This window comes from Fusarium oxysporum, chromosome 9 (assembly GCF_000149955.1).
Source record: "Fusarium oxysporum f. sp. lycopersici 4287 chromosome 9, whole genome shotgun sequence".
Lineage (NCBI taxonomy): Eukaryota > Fungi > Ascomycota > Sordariomycetes > Hypocreales > Nectriaceae > Fusarium > Fusarium oxysporum.
Genome location: NC_030994.1, coordinates 2,772,197 through 2,794,221, shown reverse-complemented (window position 1 = coordinate 2,794,221; position 22,025 = coordinate 2,772,197). Strand labels below are relative to the sequence as shown.

Here is a 22,025-nt window from a genome sequence, read left to right as displayed (position 1 = left end):
GGAGCAAGGTGAGTTAGCTGAGCAATAGCTGCGGCAATGTTCGGCATAACGACTTCACGTCATGTTATGCCTCAGGCATTGAAATTCAAACTCGTGATATTTAAATCCCCAGCGCCCATGTTGCCAATACCTTGCTTGGGTCTGGCTAATTCCGTGCAAGCGAATGCAACTGGAATGCTGAAAAGGTTGAGGCTGACGGGCCGACACCGTTGTGCTGGTGCAGAACCCAAATTCGACCTCACATTGGAGTGAGACACAGATGACACAACTTACGACGCAATGGACGTTTTGCTTGACAATCAAGGTTCTGTTGGTATTTATCCAGTGGTATCTAAGGTAAAAAAGAACTCAGCCTCGCTGATATCACATCCAAAACGCCGAGGGTCGCCGCCCTGTTTCATACACTATCATCACGCCGTTGTACAGAAACAGCCGTCTCTTCGTCAACACGGATCCCCGTCTCGCTGCTCTCATAGTCCTTCGCAGATGTATATTTCCTAAAAGGGCTTGATATCGTGGTTTGTGTACCGTGTGGCCATTCGCTTATGTCGTATAGATCTGGTGGGTTGTTGGAAAGTTCGTGTGTTGAGCTTCCGCCGTCGTTTTCGCGGGATCGCGTCTTGGATACGCTGGTGAGGCGGATGCCGTTGCTGAATGGTGCGCTGAAGGGGGCGCTGATTTGGGTTGATTGACCGCCGCTGTTGGAGGTGAGGAATGAGCCTGGGAGGATCTTGCGTGCGACTGGTCGAAGCATGGGAAGACAAGCTGTGAAAAGTCAGTACAGGTCAAACTGGCAGTATTCAACATGAACATACCAGCAATGACAGCAAAATTGCACTCGGCGATTGACCAAGCATAGTGCTGTCCCATTTGTAACGTCATCTCTTTTGAATCCGACTTGAACTTGAATGACTCAACGAGGACGAAAATGGATGCCAGACAGGTCATTGCACCAAACGCAAACAATGCAATCACAGCAACCTTCTGGCCCTTGGGTAAATGAAGTTTCCCAATTTCGATGGCGGGCAGAATAAGAATGGCGCAGTCGATCAAAACATGTGTCAAAACCGTCGAGAAGAAAAACGTCGATTCGCGGATATGGCATTTAGCATCCCTCGTTGCTTGGTCTCCATCCCATAATGCTGTGAGTGGTAGACATTGCAAACACACCATGAAGAGTCGCAGCAGAAACCATGCCACTGTGATGCATGACAGGACCTGAATGGGGATTCGGATGTCGGAGAATTGGAAGAGACGCCAGTAAAAAGCGAGGATGGCGAATTTCGAGAAGGCGATGGCGAAGGTGTAAGTGAAGCTCGTCGTCCACATATGTATCCAAGCCAGTCGGTTTTTATCGTGAAACGTAAAGTCGTCTGCAAGTCCAACTTCCATTGGCTTTCCCAGTCCATCCTTGATCCATATCATTCCGTTCGTCAACAAGGCCAATGAGCCCAACTTGAGCCATGTCAGAACACATCATATCCATATGAGAGTTTAACATACCCAGCCAACAACGGCGAAAGCATCATCAATGCCATATCCAGCTTTCGTGATCTTCCTCGCAACAAGTCGGGCAATAAGAGCCAAGGTCGCGAGAGGAAGTGTTATGGCGGCCGAAGCAATGATATTGGGGGTATCATCCCTCATGATGCATCGTCGGCAGTATTCCTAAGGTAACAAAATGGAGTCCCCCGCAAAAAACGACAATTGAGAAGTGGGAACCAGATCAAGAAGAGAGAAATGGGGAAGTATTAAAGAGTCGATGGCACAAAAAGCAGACCACCAGTTTTGCTAAGCATTTTCCCCGGACACCGACTCATGGAAAAACCGGACCATGGACCCAACGGTTAGGCTTGAAACCATTTTGTAAGGGGGGCAAAGTGAAGAAAAAAACCGCGCTATCAACGCCCCTAGCGCCCCCCACGGGGAGACTTGATGCTCGTGATGATATCGATGCTGGGTCTGGGGAGTTTGGGAACTCGACCCATTTTTGAACTCCACTGAAACGGAACGACCAGCGTTGTGATTAGACAAAGTCAGGTGCTCAATAAGACTATCCCCATTTTGACTCTTGTTTTTGGAGAATTGATATGACGATCATAGTGGCGAAAAACTCTTCACCACCGCGGCAATTGGATGTTCAACTGTGAGGCATTGTCTACCCTGGTAAATGGCGCCCCGTGCTGACTATGAGCTGCCGCTTCTGGCGCTGTCATGGAACCAGAATGTCACGCTTTGATCGCCTGTTGCCTCGTCTTCAGCTCGGCTTCCATGGGTTCCAAGAAGCTTCAAACAACCTACCTATTCGGGCGTAGTCACCTCGACACTTCAACGAACCAATGATGAGGTGAACCGTGACAACAAGATGGTTTGGGATAAAGTCACGTGCATGCCTCCTGCCTTTCAATCAGCATTATGCATTTGATAACCATCCTGTAAAAAGAACAAGGACATGCATGTCTCGCGATAGGGGTCTCAGCCCATGCTGTAGCTTATCTCGAATTATGGATCTGTAAGCTTTGAGATAAAGCCAAGGAAGCTATTCGGACCTTTAATATCCAGGGCCGCGAATCCCGCAGGGGTTTTTTAAATATCAACTTGCATATTCCGAGGCTGCCGACCGGTTGGTTACTCGGTAGACAATGAGTTTGTAATCAACAAGAAAAGTTTGACTGCGAAAATTAAACTACGGTGATAAAATTGGACCGTTGCAGAACTTGGAAACTTAAATGTCTCGGGGAACTTTTTCGGGATGACGCATGCCGTTGAACGTTGAAGGTGGGATCCCGAGTCTCTATCTGCTTACCTAAAGTTGCAACTTCAAGGATCAAACTGTTGAAGGATGTTCTGGAGACGGACGAGACGCTCCTTGGATCAACTCAAGGTCAATCAGTTCCACTGAGCTTATCTAGTTCCACAGTCGAGACCCTGAGGAGGATCTGCTTGTTCTTCGTTCTCATTGGATATAACCGTAAACCCGGGTCATCCCCGGTGGCGCCTCACTATCCAGCCCCATTCTCGGTAGAGTGGACCATTACGGTTGGGAAATTGGTTAGTGAATATTCGACGACATTATTCTCCGAGATTTGGTGGTGAAACTGAAGAAGAGAAGCAAGAGAGGGACATACGCATTTTGGTCAAGTTAGCTTAGCACTGTGAATAATGATCATATGATCTTTTTTATCCTGACCCTTATTATTGAAGCTTGAACTCAGGTGGGGGGATTCCATCAGCTTTTTATATGAAGCTCTTGTTCTCTTCTCGTGCTGCAACAGATAGCATTCCAGAAAATAGCTGCTAGGCTTGCCAGTTTGTCTTCTGAAAACGTTCATATGATAGGCAATAGTAATAAATCATGGCAATGCTAGCACGATTCAGGAGTTATTGTTACCATATTCTCACTACGAGTATATCATCAGGTTTAGGCTGGACTCAGCTTTATACTAAGTCTCGAACGTTCTAAATGACAAAAATGACCAAGTAAACGCCTACGCTATGCACGACTATCGAGAATGCGAATACCCATGTCAATAGCTCTTTATTCAGCATGTCCATTAATTCCACCCTTGATTCCTTCCAGAATTCCAGACCATTGACCACCATGTCGGATCTTTGTCACATCAGAGAACTGATCGCAGGCAATCTTGCGCATGACAAGCGTATCTTTTGCCTTCTTATGCGTCTTTCCGTTGCCATGGAGCAGATACTCCTCGAACCAGGCCTCCTCAGATTTGTCGAAAGGCAAAAAGGTGAGTTGGCTGGCGCGCTCGGAAAGCTCGTCGTGGGGGCTATCCAATACAGAGGCGATCAATTGACGGAAGAGCAACTCGCGAGTATGGGGAGGGTGCGTTCGGGAGTAGAACAGCGCTTCTGAGATGTTGGTGTTCGCCATTGCACCGAAAAGAAGCTCGAGTGCGGCTGAGGTCTTGAGAACTGGCTGCACGGCGTAGAAATATGACAGCGCAATGCTGTAATCGCGATCCTGAGCAGAGTGGACGAGCACGGTCATAATATCGTCGGCAAAGTCGGGAATAAGAGAGGGATGCGAAATGTACTCGAGCGCTCGCTGTAAAGTCCTGTCAGTCTTTGTTTTCGCAATCGCAAACGCAAAACATACCGAGAATTCCTGACGATCCAGATACCACAAGCCCTTCATGAAGATCTGGTACTTCTTGGGTATACCTGATGCATCCACGAATGCATCAGAGACGCTCTCGCGGCCTGATGTTTGGTCGAAATCGAGGAGGATGTAGTAGAAGATCGAGAACTTGTGATGCGTCGACATGATGGCTTCACAGATTTGCTGATGCAATTGCTTCAACGCATTGTCGGTCTTGGGAGGGTAGATCTTAGCTACAATCACAAGTTAGCAAGTCGCAATCAGCTCGTGCGACAAACTTACCCTTTGTTATGCCCACAGCCCGTAGGACTCGATCAATGAAAAGAGCGCCATCAAATGTCTTGCGCGAATGTTCAATGTCTCGCTGGGTCTCCCGATCGTACGGGTTCGCAAGACCCTCCGCGAAGACTTCGTGCAGGTTGGTGTAGTCAAACATTTTGGCGACGGGATACTTGACTGTTGTCGTAACACAAGCCAATGTTTTGATAGCTCGTCAAGAGCTTCAAAGCTATCGCGAAACGGGCAATCAAGGCTCCGTCGCGAGATCACGTGATAAGAGCCGCCCCGCGGCCTGTGTTGGTACGTATTGTTTACACGACCGATTTGGACATTTCTAAACAAACCAACGCGGGGCGCAACCAATCTAATTTGTACAGCTTCCCTCGACACGACAACCCAGTCGACCTTGGTTACACCGACCCAAGCTGTCGCTTATTTGTACTATTCATTGTTTGCATACACTCCTTCACATTTTTCTCTTGTCTGTGACGAGAGTATTCCTTCACAATGTCTTCCCCTGTTCGGCCAAGGCGCGCAACAAGGCGCACCGCCATTATCGATTCTGACGACGAAGACGATGTTTCCAACCGCTCTAGAGTCCAGGATGAGGAGGAGGACTTTGAGCCTGAGAAGCCGGCGCCCCGAAGACAGACTCGTTCACGCAAATCGACGACTCCAGCACCTACGCCCGCTGCTGCACCGAAGGCGAGAGGGCGTCCTAGAAAAGCGCCTACTCCAGCTGCTTCAGTAGAGGCTAGCGAACTTCTCGACGCCGATACGACACTAAAGGCAGAGGCGAGTTCTCCTGCAAAGGTTGCGTCGCCTCGTAAGCGGAAGAGCACAGCGAGATCATCGATCTCTTCAGTTCCCGACCTGGCCCCTCCTACACCGAAGCCAGATTCACCGACAGCTTCTCAGGAAGCTTCTGCATTGGCCGATATCACTGATTCTAGTGTGAATACTTCCGTTGTCGACAACACCCAGGCAACCATCAAGCCGATCAAACCTATGGATACCATCATGGAGAAGCCAATGGATATTGTGCTCAAGTCACGGACATTAGCTGTCCCTGTTGTTGAAGACACAACGCCCAAGTCTCGAATTGTTCTGACACATCTTATACTCAACAACTTCAAGAGTTACGCTGGCCGACAAGAAGTCGGTCCTTTCCATGCTTCATTCTCATCAGTTGTCGGGCCCAACGGTTCCGGAAAGTCAAATGTTATTGACTCTCTGCTGTTCGTCTTCGGTTTCCGAGCTAGCAAGATGCGACAGGGCAAGATCTCTGCTCTCATTCACAACTCAGCAAAGTTTCCGAATTTGGATCATTGCGAGGTCGCTGTCTACTTCCAGGAGGTCATGGACCAGGTAAGGAAATCCTTGTTCTTTTGCGATCCTAGACTAACTTTCCCAGCCCGGTGGCGGCCATGAGGTTATCCCTAACTCCGAGCTCATCATTTCCCGAAAAGCTTTCAAGAACAACTCCAGCAAATATTACATCAATGGCAAAGAATCCAACTTTACGACAGTCACGACTCTCCTTCGCGATCGCGGTGTCGATCTTGACCACAAGCGATTCCTGATTCTCCAAGGTGAGGTCGAGTCGATTGCTCAGATGAAGGCCAAGGCTGGCAACGAACACGAAGACGGTCTCCTCGAATATCTTGAGGATATTATCGGCACCTCTAAGTACAAGGCGCCCATCGAAGAATCTGCCACCGAGGTAGAGACCCTCAATGATGTCTGCATGGAAAAGAGCGGTCGCGTTCAGCACGTCGAGAAGGAAAAGAACAGCCTTGAAGACAAGAAGGACAAGGCGATCGCCTACATTCGCGACGAGAACGAGCTGGCTATGAAGCAATCTGCTCTTTACCAATTGTTTATTCACAAGTGCAATGAGAATATTGCTGTTACAGAGGAGGCTATCAGCCAGATGCAGGCTCAATTGGACGCCGAGCTAGAGAAGCACCACGGAGGCGAACAGATCATCAAGAGCCTCGAGAAGGACTACGCCAAGGGCGCCAAGGAGTTTGAGGCACAAGAGAAGTCAACACAAGCCTTGGTGAAGGAGATGGCCAAGTTTGAGCAGGAGCGTGTCAAGTTCGATGAGAAGCGAAAGTTCTTGGACGATAAGCGTAAGAAGCTTGAGAAGGCTATCGCCAACGCCGAAACGAACTCTGCTGAAGCCGACGAGACCATCGAGCAGTGCGGAGAGGAGATCGAGAACCGGACCCAGGAGATTGCGGAACTCGAGGAACAGATCCAGACTGCTGAGGCTGAACTTGCTCAAATCAGAGAGAGCCTAAAGGGCAAGACACAAGCTTTCTCCGATCAGATTGCTGCCAAGCAGAAGTCTCTTGAACCTTGGAACGAGAAGATCAATCAGAAGCAGTCCGCTGTCGCTGTCGCTGAGAGTGAGCTCAACATTCTTCAAGAGAAGGCCAACGCCGGTGCTGTCGCCCTGCAAGAGCTTGAGACCAAGATCGCTTCCATTGAGAAGGGCAAGACTGCCAAGCGCGCTGAGCTCAAGTCCTGCCAGGCCGAGAAGGCCGAGCTTTTGAAGGAGGCAGAGAACATGAAGTCGGAGCTCAAGGTCCTTTCTGAGCAGGAGCCCAAGATTCGCTCAAAGATCTCGAACGCACGCCAAAAGGCTGACGAGGCCCGCTCAAGCTTGTCTAACACACAGGCTCGTGGTAACGTGCTCGCTGCCCTGATGCGCATGAAGGAGTCTGGTCGAATTGATGGCTTCCATGGACGTCTCGGTAACCTTGGTACGATTGATCAGAAGTACGATGTCGCCATCTCAACAGCTTGCGGTGCCCTCGACAACTTTGTTACTGAGACTGTCGAGGCTGCTCAGCAGTGTATCGAGTATCTGCGAAAGAACAATGTTGGACGTGGTAACTTTATCTGTTTGGATAAGCTGAGAGTTCGAGACATGTCGCCCATCCAGACACCCGAGAACGCTCCTCGATTGTTCGACCTCGTCACTGCCAAGGAAGACAAGTTCCGAGCTGCTTTCTACCACGCCATGCAAGATACTCTTGTCGCTGCCGACCTCGCCCAAGCGAACAGAATCGCATATGGCGCCAAGCGATGGCGAGTCGTCACCCTCGATGGTGAGCTCATTGACAAGTCCGGTACCATGTCTGGTGGTGGCTCAACTGTCAAGAGAGGTCTCATGTCCTCCAAGCTCGTCTCAGACGTCAGCAAGGAGCAGGTCGCCAAGTTTGAGAGTGATCGCGATGGCTGGGAGACCAAGTTCCAAGAATTTCAAGAGTATCAACGCGAATGCGAAACGCGACTCAGGGAGTTGGGCGAGCAGATTCCTCAGCTGGACACCAAGATGCAGAAGATTGGCCTTGAGATTGAGAGCGCCGAGCGAAACATCACCGATATGCAACGACGCATGAAGGAAGTCAGCAAGGAGCATCAGCCCTCAGCTACCGACAACAGTCGCATCGCTGCTTTGCAAAAAGAGATCGCCAAACTTAACAAGGAGATCGAAAGACTTCACGGGGAAACATCCAGCGTGGAGGATGAGATCAAGGCTCTGCAAGACAAGATCATGGAAGTTGGTGGTGAGAAGCTTCGTGCGCAAAGGGCCAAGGTCGATTCTATAAAGGAGGAGATCTCTTCCAACAACGAAGAGATCTCTAATGCTGAGGTCCGTAAGGTCAAGGCGGAGAAGCAGAAGATCAAGCTGGCGAAGGATCATGCAAAATCGTCCAAGGAGCTTGAGGCCGCTACCCGGGATCTTGAGAAGCTCGAGAACGACATCAACAACCAGGGCGAGAGAGCTGAAGAGCTTCAAGCACAAGCTGAGGAAGCCGAAGAAGGATTGGCCGCTAAGAAGAAGGAGCTTAAGGCGCTCAAGAGCGAGCTTGACGAGAAGACGGCTGAGCTCAACGAGACAAGAGCGGTTGAAATTGAGATGCGCAACAAGCTTGAGGAGAACCAGAAGGCTCTTCTGGAGAACCAAGCACGACTTCGTCACTGGGACGACAAGTTGTCGAAGATTGTCCTGCAGAACATTGACGACCTTACTGGAGGTTCTTCAGGCAGCCGGTCCAAGAAACCCAAGTCGCAACCCAAGCCCCAGACGGATGACGATGATGACGTCGACATGGACGATGCCCCTCAGGATGATGTGGACATGACCGACGCTCCCCAAGACGAAGAGCAAGAGGAGGATCAAGAGGAGGAAGAGGACGAGGAGGAATCTGTCAATGGGCAGCCAAACGAGCTTCCGAGATACACACCCGACGAGCTTGCCGATATGAACGAGAGGACACTCAAGGGCGAGATTGCGGCTCTTGAGGAGAAGACTCAAAATGTCAACGTCGACCTCGGTGTTCTGGCCGAATACCGAAGACGAGTGGAAGAACACGCTGCTCGTGCCTCAGATCTCCAGACTGCTATTGAACAGCGAGATTCTGCCAAGAAGCGATGCGACGACCTTCGCCGTCTACGCTTGGAAGGTTTCATGGAAGGTTTCAGCGCCATTTCCCTCCGACTCAAGGAAATGTATCAGATGATCACAATGGGTGGAAACGCAGAGCTCGAACTCGTCGACAGTCTGGACCCCTTCAGCGAAGGCATTCTCTTCAGCGTCATGCCCCCTAAGAAGAGCTGGAAGAACATCAGCAATCTTTCCGGTGGTGAAAAGACGCTCAGCAGTCTGGCTCTCGTTTTCGCTCTGCATCACTACAAGCCTACTCCTCTGTATGTCATGGACGAGATCGATGCTGCGCTGGATTTCAGAAACGTGAGTACGACCCTAACCCAAGACACTCGGCTACAATTCGACCACACTCGCGTGGGCATTCCACATGCGAATCCACCTTCAATTCTGATTGAACCACTATGCTAACACTCAACGCAGGTCTCGATCGTCGCAAACTACATCAAAGAGCGTACCAAGAACGCCCAGTTCATCGTCATCTCGCTGCGCAACAACATGTTTGAGCTTGCGGCGCGGTTGGTGGGCGTGTACAAGGTCAATCATATGACCAAGAGTGTCACTATTGAGAACAAGGACTACATCGCGAGACCGCCGGGACACTCGTCGCAGCAGCGGACGCAGGTTGGGGGTAATACGACGATATTGCCCTTTCGGTAAGGGGTGAGAGGGCTTGTATATGACGATGATGATGACTATGGATATGGCTTTGGCGGGTATTTTAATGATATGGTGGCTAGTCTTATGATATATCCAATGTTTGGTGTTTTCTGATAACCCTCATCTTTGACCTCTCCTCGACTCACCGATACAGAACCTCATCCGTCTGGGAACAATCCCGTTGTGTCCAGCTAACATTCACATGCCGAGTCACTCTAACTCATCTTCCCTTTGCCATCTCCCAATACACCGTGAGAAAGACTCAACCTGAACCCCGTCCTCCCCATCCCACCACTCGTATCACACTCGCGTCCCACGATCCAGGAACCAACTCCCGTGTCACCGAGCGCGTCTAGACCTGAGAACCTGGGACATTAAGGATCCCCAAGCGAACCCCTGCAGATACCCGCCTCGATCTCGCAGATGTAGATACCGTACCACGCACCAAGTGCCGGTCTTCTCGGCTCTGTATGTGTGTCTTGGATGTCACGATGCTGTGTCTCGGCAGATTATACGTGGGCGGCCTCGAGGACTGAAGATATTGGGATATGGTTGCTGTACGTCCTATAAGTAACGCCTACAATCAAGCCAAGCTTTGGCCATTCTCATTCATCGCTATACACTCGTTTACGCATCATGTTGATGCTACTCCCCCTCGTCGTTCACTTGGTCACTGCCTTTCCTGCAAACTGGAACGAATCGATCGCTTGTCCACATGATGATCTTTACTCATCGCTCATTCAAGATGATGGCGAGTTTTGTTCTAGTGTTCTTGAGGGGAATCATTGCGGTGCGGGATATAGTACGCCTGCGGAGTATGTGAGGTATAATCAGACAAGGATAGCTTCATATGTGAGTGGCTCGTGATAAGTTTGGATGATTGCTTATGAGTTTCAGTGCGAGTGTATTGTGACGAGTGCGAGTTTCAGCACTACAAATGCAGATGAGTCTAGGACGAGGGGGTATTCGGATTCGACGGAGGTGTCGGTGGGACAGCCTGGGTCGGGAACGTATGCTGAGACGACGATTGGGGGAGCGTATTCGACGACTGAAGCGTCGTGGAATCAGACTGCAGCGTCTGGTGGAGAGACGACAGCACGAGAGATGACTGGAGATGTTCCCAGGACGACATACGCCAACAGCAGCAGTCCAACTACAGGATCAGCCAGCGAAAGCCTTACAAGATCAGGTTCAGCAGCTTCATGGAACACCACCACAGAGTCACTAGCAGATACCGAAGGTCCCTCCTCAGCATCCTTCTCAAGCCAAGACCGAGCACCTACTTCATCTCACTCCCAATCTGGCAACCGGACCCAAACTCTCCAGTCCAACACGGGTGTAACATCCCAACTATCAGATACCCGAACGACACGATCTGGCGCTACAACCGATTCGCCACCGTGGTCTTTTCCTGGTAACTCGTCGTCGAGTCCTGTGGAGAGTGGGACACGTCCGATTGGGACATTGACAGGGTGGAACTCGAGTATGACTGCCCCGAGCGGTGGTATTTCGGGGACAGGGCCTTTTGTGACTATCCCTACAGAGTCGGTTCTAAGTGTGTCTGTAACCACTGGGTCTAGGACAACGGGTGAGAGTGTAGGACCAAGTTGGAATACGACTTCAGCCTCAACAGCGAATGGTTCGATTCCAACTGTCAGTCTCTCAAGTGGGAGTTTTGTATCATTTCCTACAGGCTCGGACTTCACTAGTTCTGGGAGCTCGTCGAGTGGTAGTGTGGCTCCAAGTTGGAACACCACGTCAGCGTCGAGAGGCAATGGATCGGCTCCGACTACCGACATCTCCGGTGGAAGCTTCGTACCCTTCCCTACAGCCTCGGCTTCTACCATCACTGGGGCCTCATCTAGTAGTACTATAGGGCCAAGTTGGAATGGAACTACCTCTGTTTCGATGGGTAATGGCTCAGTACCAACAGTCAGTAGCTCCAGTGGGACGTTCGTGCCGTTCCCAACGGCCTCGGTTCCCGCAAGCTCTGGTGGTTCATCAAGCGGGAGTGTAGGTCCAAGCTGGAATGGTACCACGCCGAGAGGTAATGGCTCGGTACCGACAATCAGCATCTCGAGTGGCACATTCGTTCCGTTTCCAACGTTGTCTCTATCAAGCCAAGCATCTTCGGTGGTCACAAGCTCGGGGAGTAGCTTCGGACCCAGCTGGAATAGCACGTCTCTTCCTTCTGGAGGAAACACATCTGCAACCGTAACTAGTGCTTCCAGCGGGAGCTTGGACCCTTTCCCAACGTCGTCAGCTTCGGTTCAAACGTCTTCAGGGGGGTTTACTTCAGGGACCAGCTTCAATCCCCCCTGGAACAGTACTTCCATCCCCTTTGGGAGTAACATGTCGCTACCAACTATCAGCGCTTCGACTGGTACCTTGCTGCCATCAGCTTCGGCTCAACTCTCTTCAACAGAAATCACTTCGGGCAGTAGCTTGGGCCCAAGTTGGAACAGCACTTCCCTCCCATCAGGTGGTAACTTGTCAGTACCAACTGTAAGCACCACTGGTTCATTTGTGCCATTCCCAACGGTATCACTCCCAGCTTCATCATCCTCAGTAGAGGCGACGACAGGGAGCAGTTTGTCTCCGAGCTGGAACACCACTTCTCTACCTCCTGGCGGGAATTCCTCAGTACCAACCATCAGTACAGCCAGCGAATCTTTCATACCGTTCCCGACGGTATCACTGCCGAGTCCATTCTCGTCAGCTGAAGCAACATCGGGAAGCAGTCTCTCGCCAAGCTGGAACAACACTGCTCGACCATCCGGTGGCAACGTGACTATACCGACCATCAGTATATCCCCATCCCAAACCTTTGTCCCGTTTCCAACTCAGCCTTTCCCAAGCGACAGTCTGACGACAAACCCAGAGACTAGTGGTAATCAATTCCCCAGTTGGAACAGCACTGCCCCACCAGGGGTTAACTTCACTATACCGTCAATCAGTATAACTCGGGGTGGGACGTTACCGTTTCCAACACTGCCGCTGCCGGGTGAGTCGATCACGACTGAGCCTGGGAGTGGAACAAGCTCGGTGCCCGAAAGCAGCGCAGTTCCGAGCTGGAATGGCACCACTTCTGCGCCTGGAGGTAATGTCTCCGTCCCGACGACCAGTGTATCGCAGACTGGGACGTCATCGCTGGTTCCGTTACCAAGTGTATCTTTGCCGACCTTTTCTCAAGCAACGTCAGGCATGGGCCGAAGTGAGACTTTGGTGACTGGTTGGAACACAACAACTGGGCAATCTGAGGGCTCTGGTTCTGTTGCGACCGCCGGCTCTTCTGAGTCTGGTTCAATCGTGGCTCTTTCAACAGAGTCAGAGATTCTTACCAGTTCTCAAAGCGGCGGTGTTGGCTGGAACATCACGTCGTCCATCTCAGGCGTCATCTCCCTCCCAACCATCAGTGTACCAATCTCTGAAATTCCAACTCCGCCTTTTCCAACAGGCTCTTCAGAGGTGCCCAGCACTGCTGCCAGTGAAAGTGCTGTTCCGAGCGGTGACACTACGGGCTCTGCACCAGGAAGTACTGGAACCGTTACATCCGTCTCGAGTCCTGTGGCTGCAACTTCAACGTCCGGCACCTCCAACGGCCCCGCGTCACCAGGTAGTAACGCAACAGCAACTGGCGTTCCCGAGTTCCCTGCCGTCAACTTCACCCACGTTACACGCACCACAGCCATCTCACAAGAAACATGCTACACTCTCCCCAACCCAGACGGTGATTCGACCCGTCGAGCGTTGCTATACAACGCCAGACTCCGAGAAGGCAACGTCTCAATCCCCATTCCTTACATCGAGTCTGTTGAGTTTGAGAAGGATGGCGTTAATCCGCTGTATCTCACTGTCCGCGATGAACAAGGCGGGATTTGCTATGTCGACATTTCTCATCGTGGAAGGCTTTCGGTCGTTGATCCTAACGGGTATTTGGTCACGCTTGATGCTGAGGGGATTCACTTCTCGGGGAGTAACTGCACGTACGGCATATCAATCTCGATTGACGATATGTACCAGCAGATTGCCGACTTGGCGGGTGTACAATGTGCTGCACTCAAGCACAAGCGCGCCGAGGACTTGGACTTCAGTCAGGTTCTGTACCTACATGACCAATGCGGGAATCCCGTTGACAGGTCGGTCAGACAGTATCCTCAGCTTCTTGTAGGCAATACAGTCTGTGCAGATGTCGCTGTTGACGATGATACTGGGCGTTGGGACTTTGAGTGTACGTTTCCGGGATCTGAGTCTGGCTCCTTGAGATGTCAGTTGGCGATCAAGAACAGGGTCGTCGACTTCATCTCCACAGATCCGTTCGGCGGTGCATGTCCTGACTTGTCCACTGTCGTCACCACGCTTGAAGAATCAGGACAAGACATCGTAGACCCTGAACAGCTTCGCAAAGACCTTGCCAACCAAGGTCTGTCCAGCGACAGAGCAAAGCAAGAGGCCGATGCAGCTGTCGTGGCGTACACTCAACTCTGGCAAGCTCTCGGAGCACTTTTCACCAAGAGCACAGAGACTTCACAGGGTGCTTTGGAAGATTACATCGACGTATACAACACCCGTCGAAGCTTCGAAAACGACATCTGCCAATCCCTCCACGAAGGCGAAATCCCCCTCAACCTAACCCTCATCGCCGGCGCAACACGCATCCCCGCCATAACAACCCTCAACTGGGCCCCCGAAACAACAAAACCCTACAACATCACAGTTCAGGACTCATCACGCATCGCCTGCTGTCCCAACAGCGCTGTCGCAGAAGGAGAAGGCGCTACATGTTCATATCCCCGCGACGCTATCATCCCAGGCACGGGCTGTGTCTGCGGTAAGAGTGCTACGGGTGTAGGCATTGCATTTGAGTGGACAGAGTGTACGAATTACAAGGGAAGTTGTGAAGCTGATGGGGATTGTGGGGATGGGTATTTGTGCTTGACGGGAAGCTGTTGTGGTGGGGGTGTTTGTGTTGATGCGTTTGCTTGTTCGGAGAATGGGACGGATTTGGTGCAGCAGTTTGATGGAGGGTTTTAGGGTAGATTGGGTGTATAATATTGAGAGAACAATCAGCAACGCAAGGAAGAGTAATTCGTTGAATAATTTTATCTAGACGTCGTCGTCTTGTTTGAGGATTTTGCTTTATGTGTTGATTGGCTTTCAATATCTAGTCATGGTGCGCGATGGATTGGCTGTCGCAGAAATGTCATTTCGAATTTGTGTATAACCTCATGTTGGCCCATGGAGTTCACCAGAATAAACTATGAACACTCAAATTGTAGGACATAACCATGCAATTGCGCACAGAAAAAGAATGGCCGACTTCTACATGATCTTCAAATGCTCCTACAGCAACTGAAAACATCCAAAGTACAGCAATTGGGTGTCCGCCGACCGGCAATATGAGCCTGGCAACAGCTTGCTTAATGGGATCATATCGACGCCTTCATCTACAGTAGGTCATTGGATGCGACGTGACACTCGGTCGCATACAATCAACATTTAAGCCAAAAACAGTCACATCAATCACACAAAGCGAAGGGAGGAACAGCAAGATATTTGTCAATGACGTGTGGACATCAAACGTCGTCCGATTGAATTTTGGAATCTCTTAGACTCATAATCCCAAAGGTATTCATCCCATCCGTTATTTTTTGAATGATGCTATCATAACCGGACTCCATCCCAAGACAAGCCATATCAACCCATTTAAGCCTTAGGGGCAGTAGGGACGATCTTCTTGCCGTCCTTGTTGTAGCGGACGCGAGGGGGAGGGGCACGGTTGCGTCGGCCAACGACGGATCGGACACTGTGATAATCTGGTCAGCTCAAATTCGGTGGGGAGAACGTACTGGGAGTGTGGCATCAACTGCGCAACAGGCTGGGAGTGTGTATGGTTTCATAAGAGTACTCCAAGGCTCATCTGAAGCACATACGCAACCAGGGCGCAGTTGTCACACTCCCGGGGAGGACAACGTACCGGACAATCTTGCCGTGAATGGCGCAAGAGACGCAGTACTGCAGCTTCAGGTACATCTTGGGCACGGTGTACTCCGCGAAGACGGAGGCATCCGAGATGTCACCTGTAAATAATTGTAAGCGAGTGATCGAGAGAAGCGAGGAGTGGGAGGGGACGTACGAATAGCAGCAGACTCAACCATGTTGCGGATGGTGAATCTCTTGATCGCCTTGTCCTTGGGGGTGCATCGCGAGCAGTTGCTGCATCGGATGGGCTTGACGTGGCCGCGGCCCTTCTTGTTTCGGCCGCTGGAGAAGGCTTGTTAGTAACTCGGTTCAAAGTGTGAAGAGATGTGCCGTTCAATCGTTGTCGAACATCATCGCGACGTTGGTGTTGTTCGTCTCCGTCGGCGATGATGGTATGCGATGCGATTGCAGGCGGATGGGGGGGAAGTCGTACTTGTTCTTTCTCTTCTTGACCATTTTGACGGTTGCTGCTGATGTAAATATTCAGGTCCACGCAAGTGAAGAGAAAAGGAAAAAGAAGAAGAGAAGAGGCGCACTCTGAAATGTGCGTTTAGTCGATTGACGTTGAGGGCCAGTCCACTTTTTCGGTTTGGTGGGCAGTAGGGCAAAGCACTCCCGAATCTCAAGCGGATCGCCTGCAGAGACGGCTGAGGTCAGCGGATCCACCGCACCAGTTGGACGAGGGGCGTGCTGAGCGACCGCAAAAAAGTGAAAACCCTGAATCATGTGACCGACCCCACTGGATGGGCTGGTTGTAATTTCTGAACGGGCGCTGCCCTCCACCAAAAGTCGATCTTCTTCAACCCCAATTCGCACCATCTGAGGATTGCTTAGGAAGGCAATAGTTTTTATTGTCGAGGTACGTCTGAAAGATGCTGCAAATACCCGTCTCTGTGAGGGCTTCATTGCCTTTCACTTGAGAATTGCTCTTTTGTTATTTCGAATCGCAATTCTCTCTGCGCGCATGCTCGACGCTTTTTCCGACCTTGAGCCTCTTTTCGTTCATCTTCGAGGAAAACTAGAGTCATCGCACAAAAACGAGACAACACTCCGCCCGACGCAGCCGGACATTTGTGCTTCACACTTGGGAGAACCTGGATTCTAACCGTCTCAGTTAGGCAAGATGCAGATTTTCGTCAAGACCCTCACGGGGAAGACGATCACCCTTGAGGTGGAGTCTTCCGACACCATCGACAACGTCAAGTCCAAGATCCAGGACAAGGAGGGCATCCCCCCTGACCAGCAGCGACTCATCTTTGCTGGCAAGCAGCTCGAGGATGGACGCACCCTGAGCGACTACAACATCCAGAAGGAGTCCACCCTCCACCTGGTCCTCCGCCTCCGTGGTGGTATGGCCAAGAAGCGCAAGAAGAAGGTCTACACCACCCCCAAGAAGATCAAGCACAAGCGCAAGAAGACCAAGCTGGCTGTCCTCAAGTACTACAAGGTCGACTCCGATGGTAAGATCGAGCGACTTCGACGCGAGTGCCCCAGCGACACCGTAAGTTTCCTGCAACTCTGTTGGTTTGATCATTTGAGACTAACTGACTCTCTAGTGCGGCGCTGGTGTCTTCATGGCTGCCATGCAGGACCGCCAGTACTGTGGTCGCTGCCACCTCACCTACGTCTTCGACAAGCAATAAATGCATGACCAAGGGACTTGAATTGGGATTGATGACGGATCGGATTGGGTGCCAAAAATGGGCGTTGACGGGCTTTTGTAGCATAAAGCACATCCGGTTTCTGAGATAATGCATGCTTGATTGAGACGACAAACTTGTTAAATCACATAGCCGTTCTCCCCTGTGACTTTCCCTGTGTATGAATGTCTCTGTTTGACATGATCATTTGCCACTTTAAGCTGCACCAAAATTCGCCGTCTGGGATGCCCTTTGTGCGCCCCCATCGAGGCCTGCTCTACAACACCCCAAACTCATTGCAAAATTGCCAAGACCCTCGTAATCGCTCATTGTTATCAGTCCTTATCAGTTGAATTTCGCAGCCTCGCATGAATTTCTTGGTGTCCACTGGTGAAATTTTCATCTCGCCAGAGCCTCGTTTGCCCTGGTGGGGCATGTCCTCAACACCAAGAAATCAGACATGGATGGCTGGAGAGCACAGCAGAAGGTCTCAGATAGCATACGTTAGCTACCACAAAATGTCACTCATTCAGTTGCTATTGAGTCTGTCTTGTACACCATCAACCATTGTGTCTTCATCCACACCATGACAGCATACACTCACAGCTGTCCATGGCCTACATTCACAGTCCCAATCACGATAAACGTAGTCTTCAGTGAATTTGCATGTTTTTGTAAACAAAGGGTATGAGTTTTCCCTCGTAGTGAAAAACAGTCTTTTACAATCAAGCCAAATGCCCTCAAACGCCCAAAAGCCATAAGCCAGAGATCAAGATCCTACAAAAACTCCTCAAACAATTGCGCAAGGGCCCTGGAAGCAAGTCTCCCGCGCCATCCATCGCTTTCGCCGCCCTGAGACAGGGCGGTGCTTCTGTTGGAGCGAGTCGTGTGAGACTCCGCGCGAGGAGATTTTGCTGGGCGGGAGACGTTGACCAGAGTCCGACTACCCTTGCGCAACGTCTATCATGACTGAAGATGCATCTCCCATTATCCGTGTTCCTGGAACGCTCTGCCGAGGCGACAGCATAAACCAGACGCTCTCAAACAATAGGAAGAGCTCTACTCGTCATCCGCAGCCTTGGACTTTCTCTTCTTCTTCTTTTTCTTCTCGCCGTCTTCCTTCACGGCGTCGGCTTCCTCCTCATCCCTCTTGCGCTTCTCCTTCTTCTCCTTCTTCTCTTTCTTCTCTTTCTTCTCCTTCTTGTCCTTCTTCTCCTTCTTGGACTTCTTGGTCTCGGGCTCAGGAGCGTCAGCCATCTCCTCGTCGGAGCCAGCATTATCACCGTCGTCGAGGAGGTCCATAACACCCTTCTGTAGAATAGTTAGCATTGATCAGTGATTGCGCTTCAGAATACACATACCATGACATCGGTGTTCTTGGCGGGCTTCTTGCCAGTGGCGTAGAACTCTAATCGGTCCTCGACCTGCTGCTTGAGAGCCTCACCGAAGCGGGTTGAGGGCTCCTCAGAGAAGTTGTCGATACGGCTGGCCATACTGCACTTGTTGGCGAGGTATCGAGAAATGCGACCCTTGTTCTTGGGACCAGCCTTGCCAATGAAGCTGCTGTGGTAGATGAGACCGTACTTGGGGGTGTTGCTCTTGGTCTTGAGAGCACGGAAAAGAGCCTTCTCGGCACCGAGGATCTGGAGAGTAGAGGCAGGGTACTTGGAGAGGTTGGTCAGAGAACCAGCGTGAGAGATGAGGCGGGCGGCAACGGGAGTGCCAATGAGAGTCTGCAGGTTGGGGGCGATGTCGGACATCTTCTTCTCGAGGTAGGCGGAGGTGGACTTGCGGTTGTCGGCCTGCTTGACAACAGCCTCAGCGAAGCCGTGGACAATCTCGAGATCAGCAGCAGAGATGTCGAGACCCATGGAGACCTTGGCGGCGTCAATGATGGCCTGAGCCTTCTCACCATCCTCACCAACGAGGGCAGCAATGTCGTGAAGCTTGTCATCGTTCAAGCTCTTCTTGTCGCCAATGGCCAGAACAAGCTTGCAGTAGGTGTAGTTGTCGGAGACAATCTTGATCAGCTCAGGGAAGTGCCATCCGTACCACTCGCGAACGCGCATGAAGAACTGGTTGACGCCCTTGTCCTGGAAGTCGATGGTCGCGCTGGCCTGGATGATGTGATTGTCGTTGCGGGTGACGCTGAACTTGACCTTGGCACGGGAGTAGGCGTGACCCATACCCAGACCGGCCTTCTCGACATCGCCGTACTTGAGTCCACCGAGAAGCTTGTCGGCGTGGAGTCGGATACCGCGAATAACGTCGCCGACAATGTCAGAGGTATCGGCAGTCTCGCACTCGAGGCCGGGGAAGAGGCCCTTGATCGCGCCAGCAAGGTTCTTCTCGGAAACACCGAGAACGACCTTGGTCTTCTTGCCGCTTGTCTGGGGAAGGTTGAGTTCGAGGACAGACTTGAGGTAGTCCGAGACGATACCCTCAGTAACGAGGTTAATGTTCTCAAGAGCCTCGACGTGACCCCTTTTTTGAAGTGTCAGTTATCGCGCGTCCATCAGCATCGCACACCCGAGTTGGAAATACCTGAAAGGGCTGAAGTTGGCCAGCTTGACCATCTTGCCGAACTTGGCGAGGTCGTTGACGGCGGCCTGAGTCTCCTTCAATTTCAGGCCCACCGCATCCTGCTGATGCACCACCTTGAAGAGGGCATAGCCCACGGGGGATTCGTATAGAGCGTAGTCGATGTGCGACATCTTGTCGTTCCCTGCCGGTGCCGCAATTGGGAATGATTCCGCGTCGAATGGGTTTGGTGATGGCTCGAGGCTTAAGATTTTCACACTTTTTTTCCAGGTGGAAATTTTCTGGCAGCTTGCGCACGGACCAGTTGAGGCTGGTGTGGCTAGTGAATGGTCACGTGGATGGATCTAGCCAGCATCGATTCGATGAGACTTTATGAGATGAAGCATGCAAAAGTATTCGTGAACTCAATATTTTGTCTTGGTTCATTCTTGTTGAGGCCGTGATTTATTCATACTGTTCATTTACTTATGTTTCTCCCAAGAGTGAAAGCGTCAACCTAACTCAACGCTCATCTTACTCCCTGACCCACCAAATCCACTTCGCCTCAATTGTCTGGGAATCCATTTCGCAAGTTATCATACTTACTCGCAGGATACTCAATGCAATTATCCTGCCTCATAAGTGCACCCGGTCCACCAAACCCATTCACAACAGTCGTGATCAGACTTTGTTCACCAGTCTTGTCCGCACTGCTCTCCCACCACATTGCACCTCCGAGCTTCCACTTCTTGACATACTCCGCCTTGTCCCAGGCAACTCGCGGCGTGTCGTATGTGACCATGGTTCGTGTCTGGGGGTTGTAGCAGTAGCTTGCGCAGCATCCTCTGTCCCCATACTCTGTAGCACCCTCGAGGGGAAGTTTCTTGTAGTCGTGGACACCAGCTTCCCAGGTTCCTCCACCTACGCCTTGGTAGGGGCGGCCTGGACCGTCGGTGTTCTCGAAAGCTCGGCCGTAGAGGGGCATGCCGAGAACGATTTTCCCAGGGGATACGCCGCTGCGAACGTAGAAGTCGATGGCGGCGGATGTAGAGAAGGGTGTTGATTGGGGGTTGTCGGGAGATGGGTACAAGTTCGCCTGGTGGCCAGCAACAGAGTCCCAAGACCCAGCATAATCGTAGGCCATCAGATTCCAGAAATCAAGATATCGATCCATTCCACGAATGTCGAGCTTCTGGAAGTTTGTCGCGCCAGCGGGACAAGCAACGGTCAGTTCGAAATGATAAGGCTGGCTCAAAGTCTGGGCATAAGCATCCATCTCACATCGAACCGCAGCAAGCAGCTCAACGTAATCTCTAGCCTCATCTGCGTTCTGAGGGTACTCCCAATCAATGTCGATACCGTCGAATCCGAGGTTCTTGAGAAGGTCAACGCAGCTCTTGGCGAAGGTATCGCGTCCTTGGGGTGTGCTGGCAGGAGCCTTGAAGTTACTGCTGTAGGTCCATCCTCCAACACTGAGAAGAACCTTAAGGTTGCGGTTACGACGCTTGAGAAGGTTGAGCTGCTTCATACAGCCGTATAAGTTGGTGCCTTGGTCATTCCAGGAGTCGCCATCCCAGTGAATGTCAGTATCGGCCCATGAGTCGGTGAGATGGCTGATGATGTTAGCTGGGCTGCATTGAGATGAGCGTTGGTTGTGACTTACACTTCGCCAGAGTCGCTGCGGACATTGGCGAATGAGTAGAGAACATGTGTGAGGTTCTCTACGGGAAGATCTTGAGGACGATGCTGTCGGGCATAAATGGCCCTGTTCTCGTTAGCTGAGTTCAATGTCTCGATACAGGGTAGTTTCATACCAGTTGACAAAGTAAGCGACGGTGCGGAAACCTTCAGGACCACCACCCATTTTGACTGAAGTAATAGACGTAAAGGTATTGGATAGAAATACTGCGATCAATGCAATGAGAAGGGAGGTTATAAGAAGGACACTTGACCAGGTACAATGCCCAGCTCGTTGTCTTTGTGGAATATCCGTGATGATGGAGGGGCACTTGGAGGGGCTGGAGGTGGGGAATCACTTCAGCTTCAAAGAACAAGTGAATAACGAAGTGAATTGAGTAGGTCTTGAAGGTGTAGCAAACAAATAGTCAGATATAAGAAACGTGGAGGCATCCAAGCCTCTTACTCAGCAATTCACTGACCAGTTTCAGCTCTTCATGTCCAACTTCCAATCCATGTTTTTGCGTCGTCATCTGCGGCTTGACTTGCTTTTGGGTCTGAGCGGCCAAGAGTGGCGGTGCTACAATCGTGGCAATGCTGCGTCCCTGGCTAGAGGGGTAAGAAATCGACGCTAAGTGACTAAAATACTGAGGCAGCTACAGGGCAATATGTGACAATACCTGAC

General features: G+C 51.2%; 10 protein-coding genes across 15 annotated transcripts; 3 read left to right on the top strand and 7 right to left on the bottom strand.

The window, feature by feature from the left end:
* Positions 1-133: 133 nt before the first annotated feature.
* FOXG_12889 (uncharacterized protein) lies at positions 134-1,985 on the bottom strand. 3 transcript variants are annotated; one of them, XM_018392825.1, is made up of 3 exons: positions 1,504-1,985; positions 816-1,455; positions 134-765 (listed from the first exon to the last, which is right to left on the bottom strand). In XM_018392825.1, the coding sequence occupies exons 1-3, from the start codon at positions 1,645-1,647 to the stop codon at positions 398-400; spliced, it is 1,152 nt and encodes a 383-aa protein (XP_018251416.1). In that variant the 5' UTR covers positions 1,648-1,985; the 3' UTR covers positions 134-397. The 3 variants fall into 3 exon arrangements, with proteins under 3 accessions (XP_018251416.1, XP_018251418.1, XP_018251417.1); XM_018392827.1 differs by having other exon boundaries at positions 816-1,985; XM_018392826.1 differs by having other exon boundaries at positions 134-1,455; positions 1,504-1,849.
* Positions 1,986-3,218: 1,233 nt separating this feature from the next.
* Positions 3,219-4,614, bottom strand: FOXG_12888 (uncharacterized protein). The gene is made up of 3 exons (XM_018392824.1): positions 4,403-4,614; positions 4,118-4,353; positions 3,219-4,066 (listed from the first exon to the last, which is right to left on the bottom strand). The coding sequence occupies exons 1-3, from the start codon at positions 4,554-4,556 to the stop codon at positions 3,539-3,541; spliced, it is 918 nt and encodes a 305-aa protein (XP_018251415.1). The 5' UTR covers positions 4,557-4,614; the 3' UTR covers positions 3,219-3,538.
* Positions 4,615-4,743: 129 nt separating this feature from the next.
* On the top strand, positions 4,744-9,728 carry FOXG_12887 (structural maintenance-chromosome 4). The gene is made up of 3 exons (XM_018392823.1): positions 4,744-5,767; positions 5,814-9,167; positions 9,285-9,728. The coding sequence occupies exons 1-3, from the start codon at positions 4,907-4,909 to the stop codon at positions 9,519-9,521; spliced, it is 4,452 nt and encodes a 1,483-aa protein (XP_018251414.1). The 5' UTR covers positions 4,744-4,906; the 3' UTR covers positions 9,522-9,728.
* Positions 9,729-10,515: 787 nt separating this feature from the next.
* Positions 10,516-11,788, bottom strand: FOXG_20807 (uncharacterized protein). Its single transcript, XM_018401115.1, has one exon. The coding sequence runs from the start codon at positions 11,594-11,596 to the stop codon at positions 10,811-10,813; it is 786 nt and encodes a 261-aa protein (XP_018251413.1). The 5' UTR covers positions 11,597-11,788; the 3' UTR covers positions 10,516-10,810.
* A 10-nt stretch (positions 11,789-11,798) lies between these two features.
* On the bottom strand, positions 11,799-12,499 carry FOXG_20806 (uncharacterized protein). Its single transcript, XM_018401114.1, has one exon. It carries the CDS (start codon positions 12,323-12,325, stop codon positions 11,930-11,932), a length of 396 nt encoding a protein of 131 aa, XP_018251412.1. The 5' UTR covers positions 12,326-12,499; the 3' UTR covers positions 11,799-11,929.
* A 167-nt stretch (positions 12,500-12,666) lies between these two features.
* FOXG_12886 (uncharacterized protein) lies at positions 12,667-14,717 on the top strand. The gene has a single exon (XM_018392822.1). It carries the CDS (start codon positions 12,726-12,728, stop codon positions 14,553-14,555), a length of 1,830 nt encoding a protein of 609 aa, XP_018251411.1. The 5' UTR covers positions 12,667-12,725; the 3' UTR covers positions 14,556-14,717.
* Positions 14,718-14,749: 32 nt separating this feature from the next.
* Positions 14,750-16,148, bottom strand: FOXG_12885 (40S ribosomal protein S26E). Of its 2 annotated transcripts, XM_018392820.1 has the most exons (4): positions 15,937-16,148; positions 15,658-15,785; positions 15,499-15,601; positions 14,750-15,327 (listed from the first exon to the last, which is right to left on the bottom strand). In XM_018392820.1, the coding sequence occupies exons 1-4, from the start codon at positions 15,957-15,959 to the stop codon at positions 15,228-15,230; spliced, it is 354 nt and encodes a 117-aa protein (XP_018251409.1). In that variant the 5' UTR covers positions 15,960-16,148; the 3' UTR covers positions 14,750-15,227. The 2 variants fall into 2 exon arrangements, with proteins under 2 accessions (XP_018251409.1, XP_018251410.1); XM_018392821.1 differs by having other exon boundaries at positions 14,750-15,601; positions 15,937-16,138.
* Positions 16,149-16,250: 102 nt separating this feature from the next.
* Positions 16,251-17,658, top strand: FOXG_12884 (ubiquitin-40S ribosomal protein S27a). 3 transcript variants are annotated; one of them, XM_018392819.1, is made up of 3 exons: positions 16,251-16,362; positions 16,622-17,004; positions 17,060-17,658. In XM_018392819.1, the coding sequence occupies exons 2-3, from the start codon at positions 16,627-16,629 to the stop codon at positions 17,144-17,146; spliced, it is 465 nt and encodes a 154-aa protein (XP_018251408.1). In that variant the 5' UTR covers positions 16,251-16,362; positions 16,622-16,626; the 3' UTR covers positions 17,147-17,658. The 3 variants fall into 3 exon arrangements, with proteins under 3 accessions (XP_018251408.1, XP_018251407.1, XP_018251406.1); XM_018392818.1 differs by having other exon boundaries at positions 16,618-17,004; XM_018392817.1 differs by having other exon boundaries at positions 16,251-17,004.
* FOXG_12883 (uncharacterized protein) lies at positions 17,629-19,946 on the bottom strand. Its single transcript, XM_018392816.1, has 3 exons — positions 19,688-19,946; positions 18,505-19,627; positions 17,629-18,454 (listed from the first exon to the last, which is right to left on the bottom strand). The coding sequence occupies exons 1-3, from the start codon at positions 19,855-19,857 to the stop codon at positions 18,203-18,205; spliced, it is 1,545 nt and encodes a 514-aa protein (XP_018251405.1). The 5' UTR covers positions 19,858-19,946; the 3' UTR covers positions 17,629-18,202.
* Positions 19,947-20,061: 115 nt separating this feature from the next.
* On the bottom strand, positions 20,062-21,907 carry FOXG_12882 (chitinase). The gene is made up of 3 exons (XM_018392815.1): positions 21,478-21,907; positions 21,327-21,428; positions 20,062-21,276 (listed from the first exon to the last, which is right to left on the bottom strand). The coding sequence occupies exons 1-3, from the start codon at positions 21,525-21,527 to the stop codon at positions 20,229-20,231; spliced, it is 1,200 nt and encodes a 399-aa protein (XP_018251404.1). The 5' UTR covers positions 21,528-21,907; the 3' UTR covers positions 20,062-20,228.
* Between the last annotated feature and the right edge of the window lie 118 nt (positions 21,908-22,025).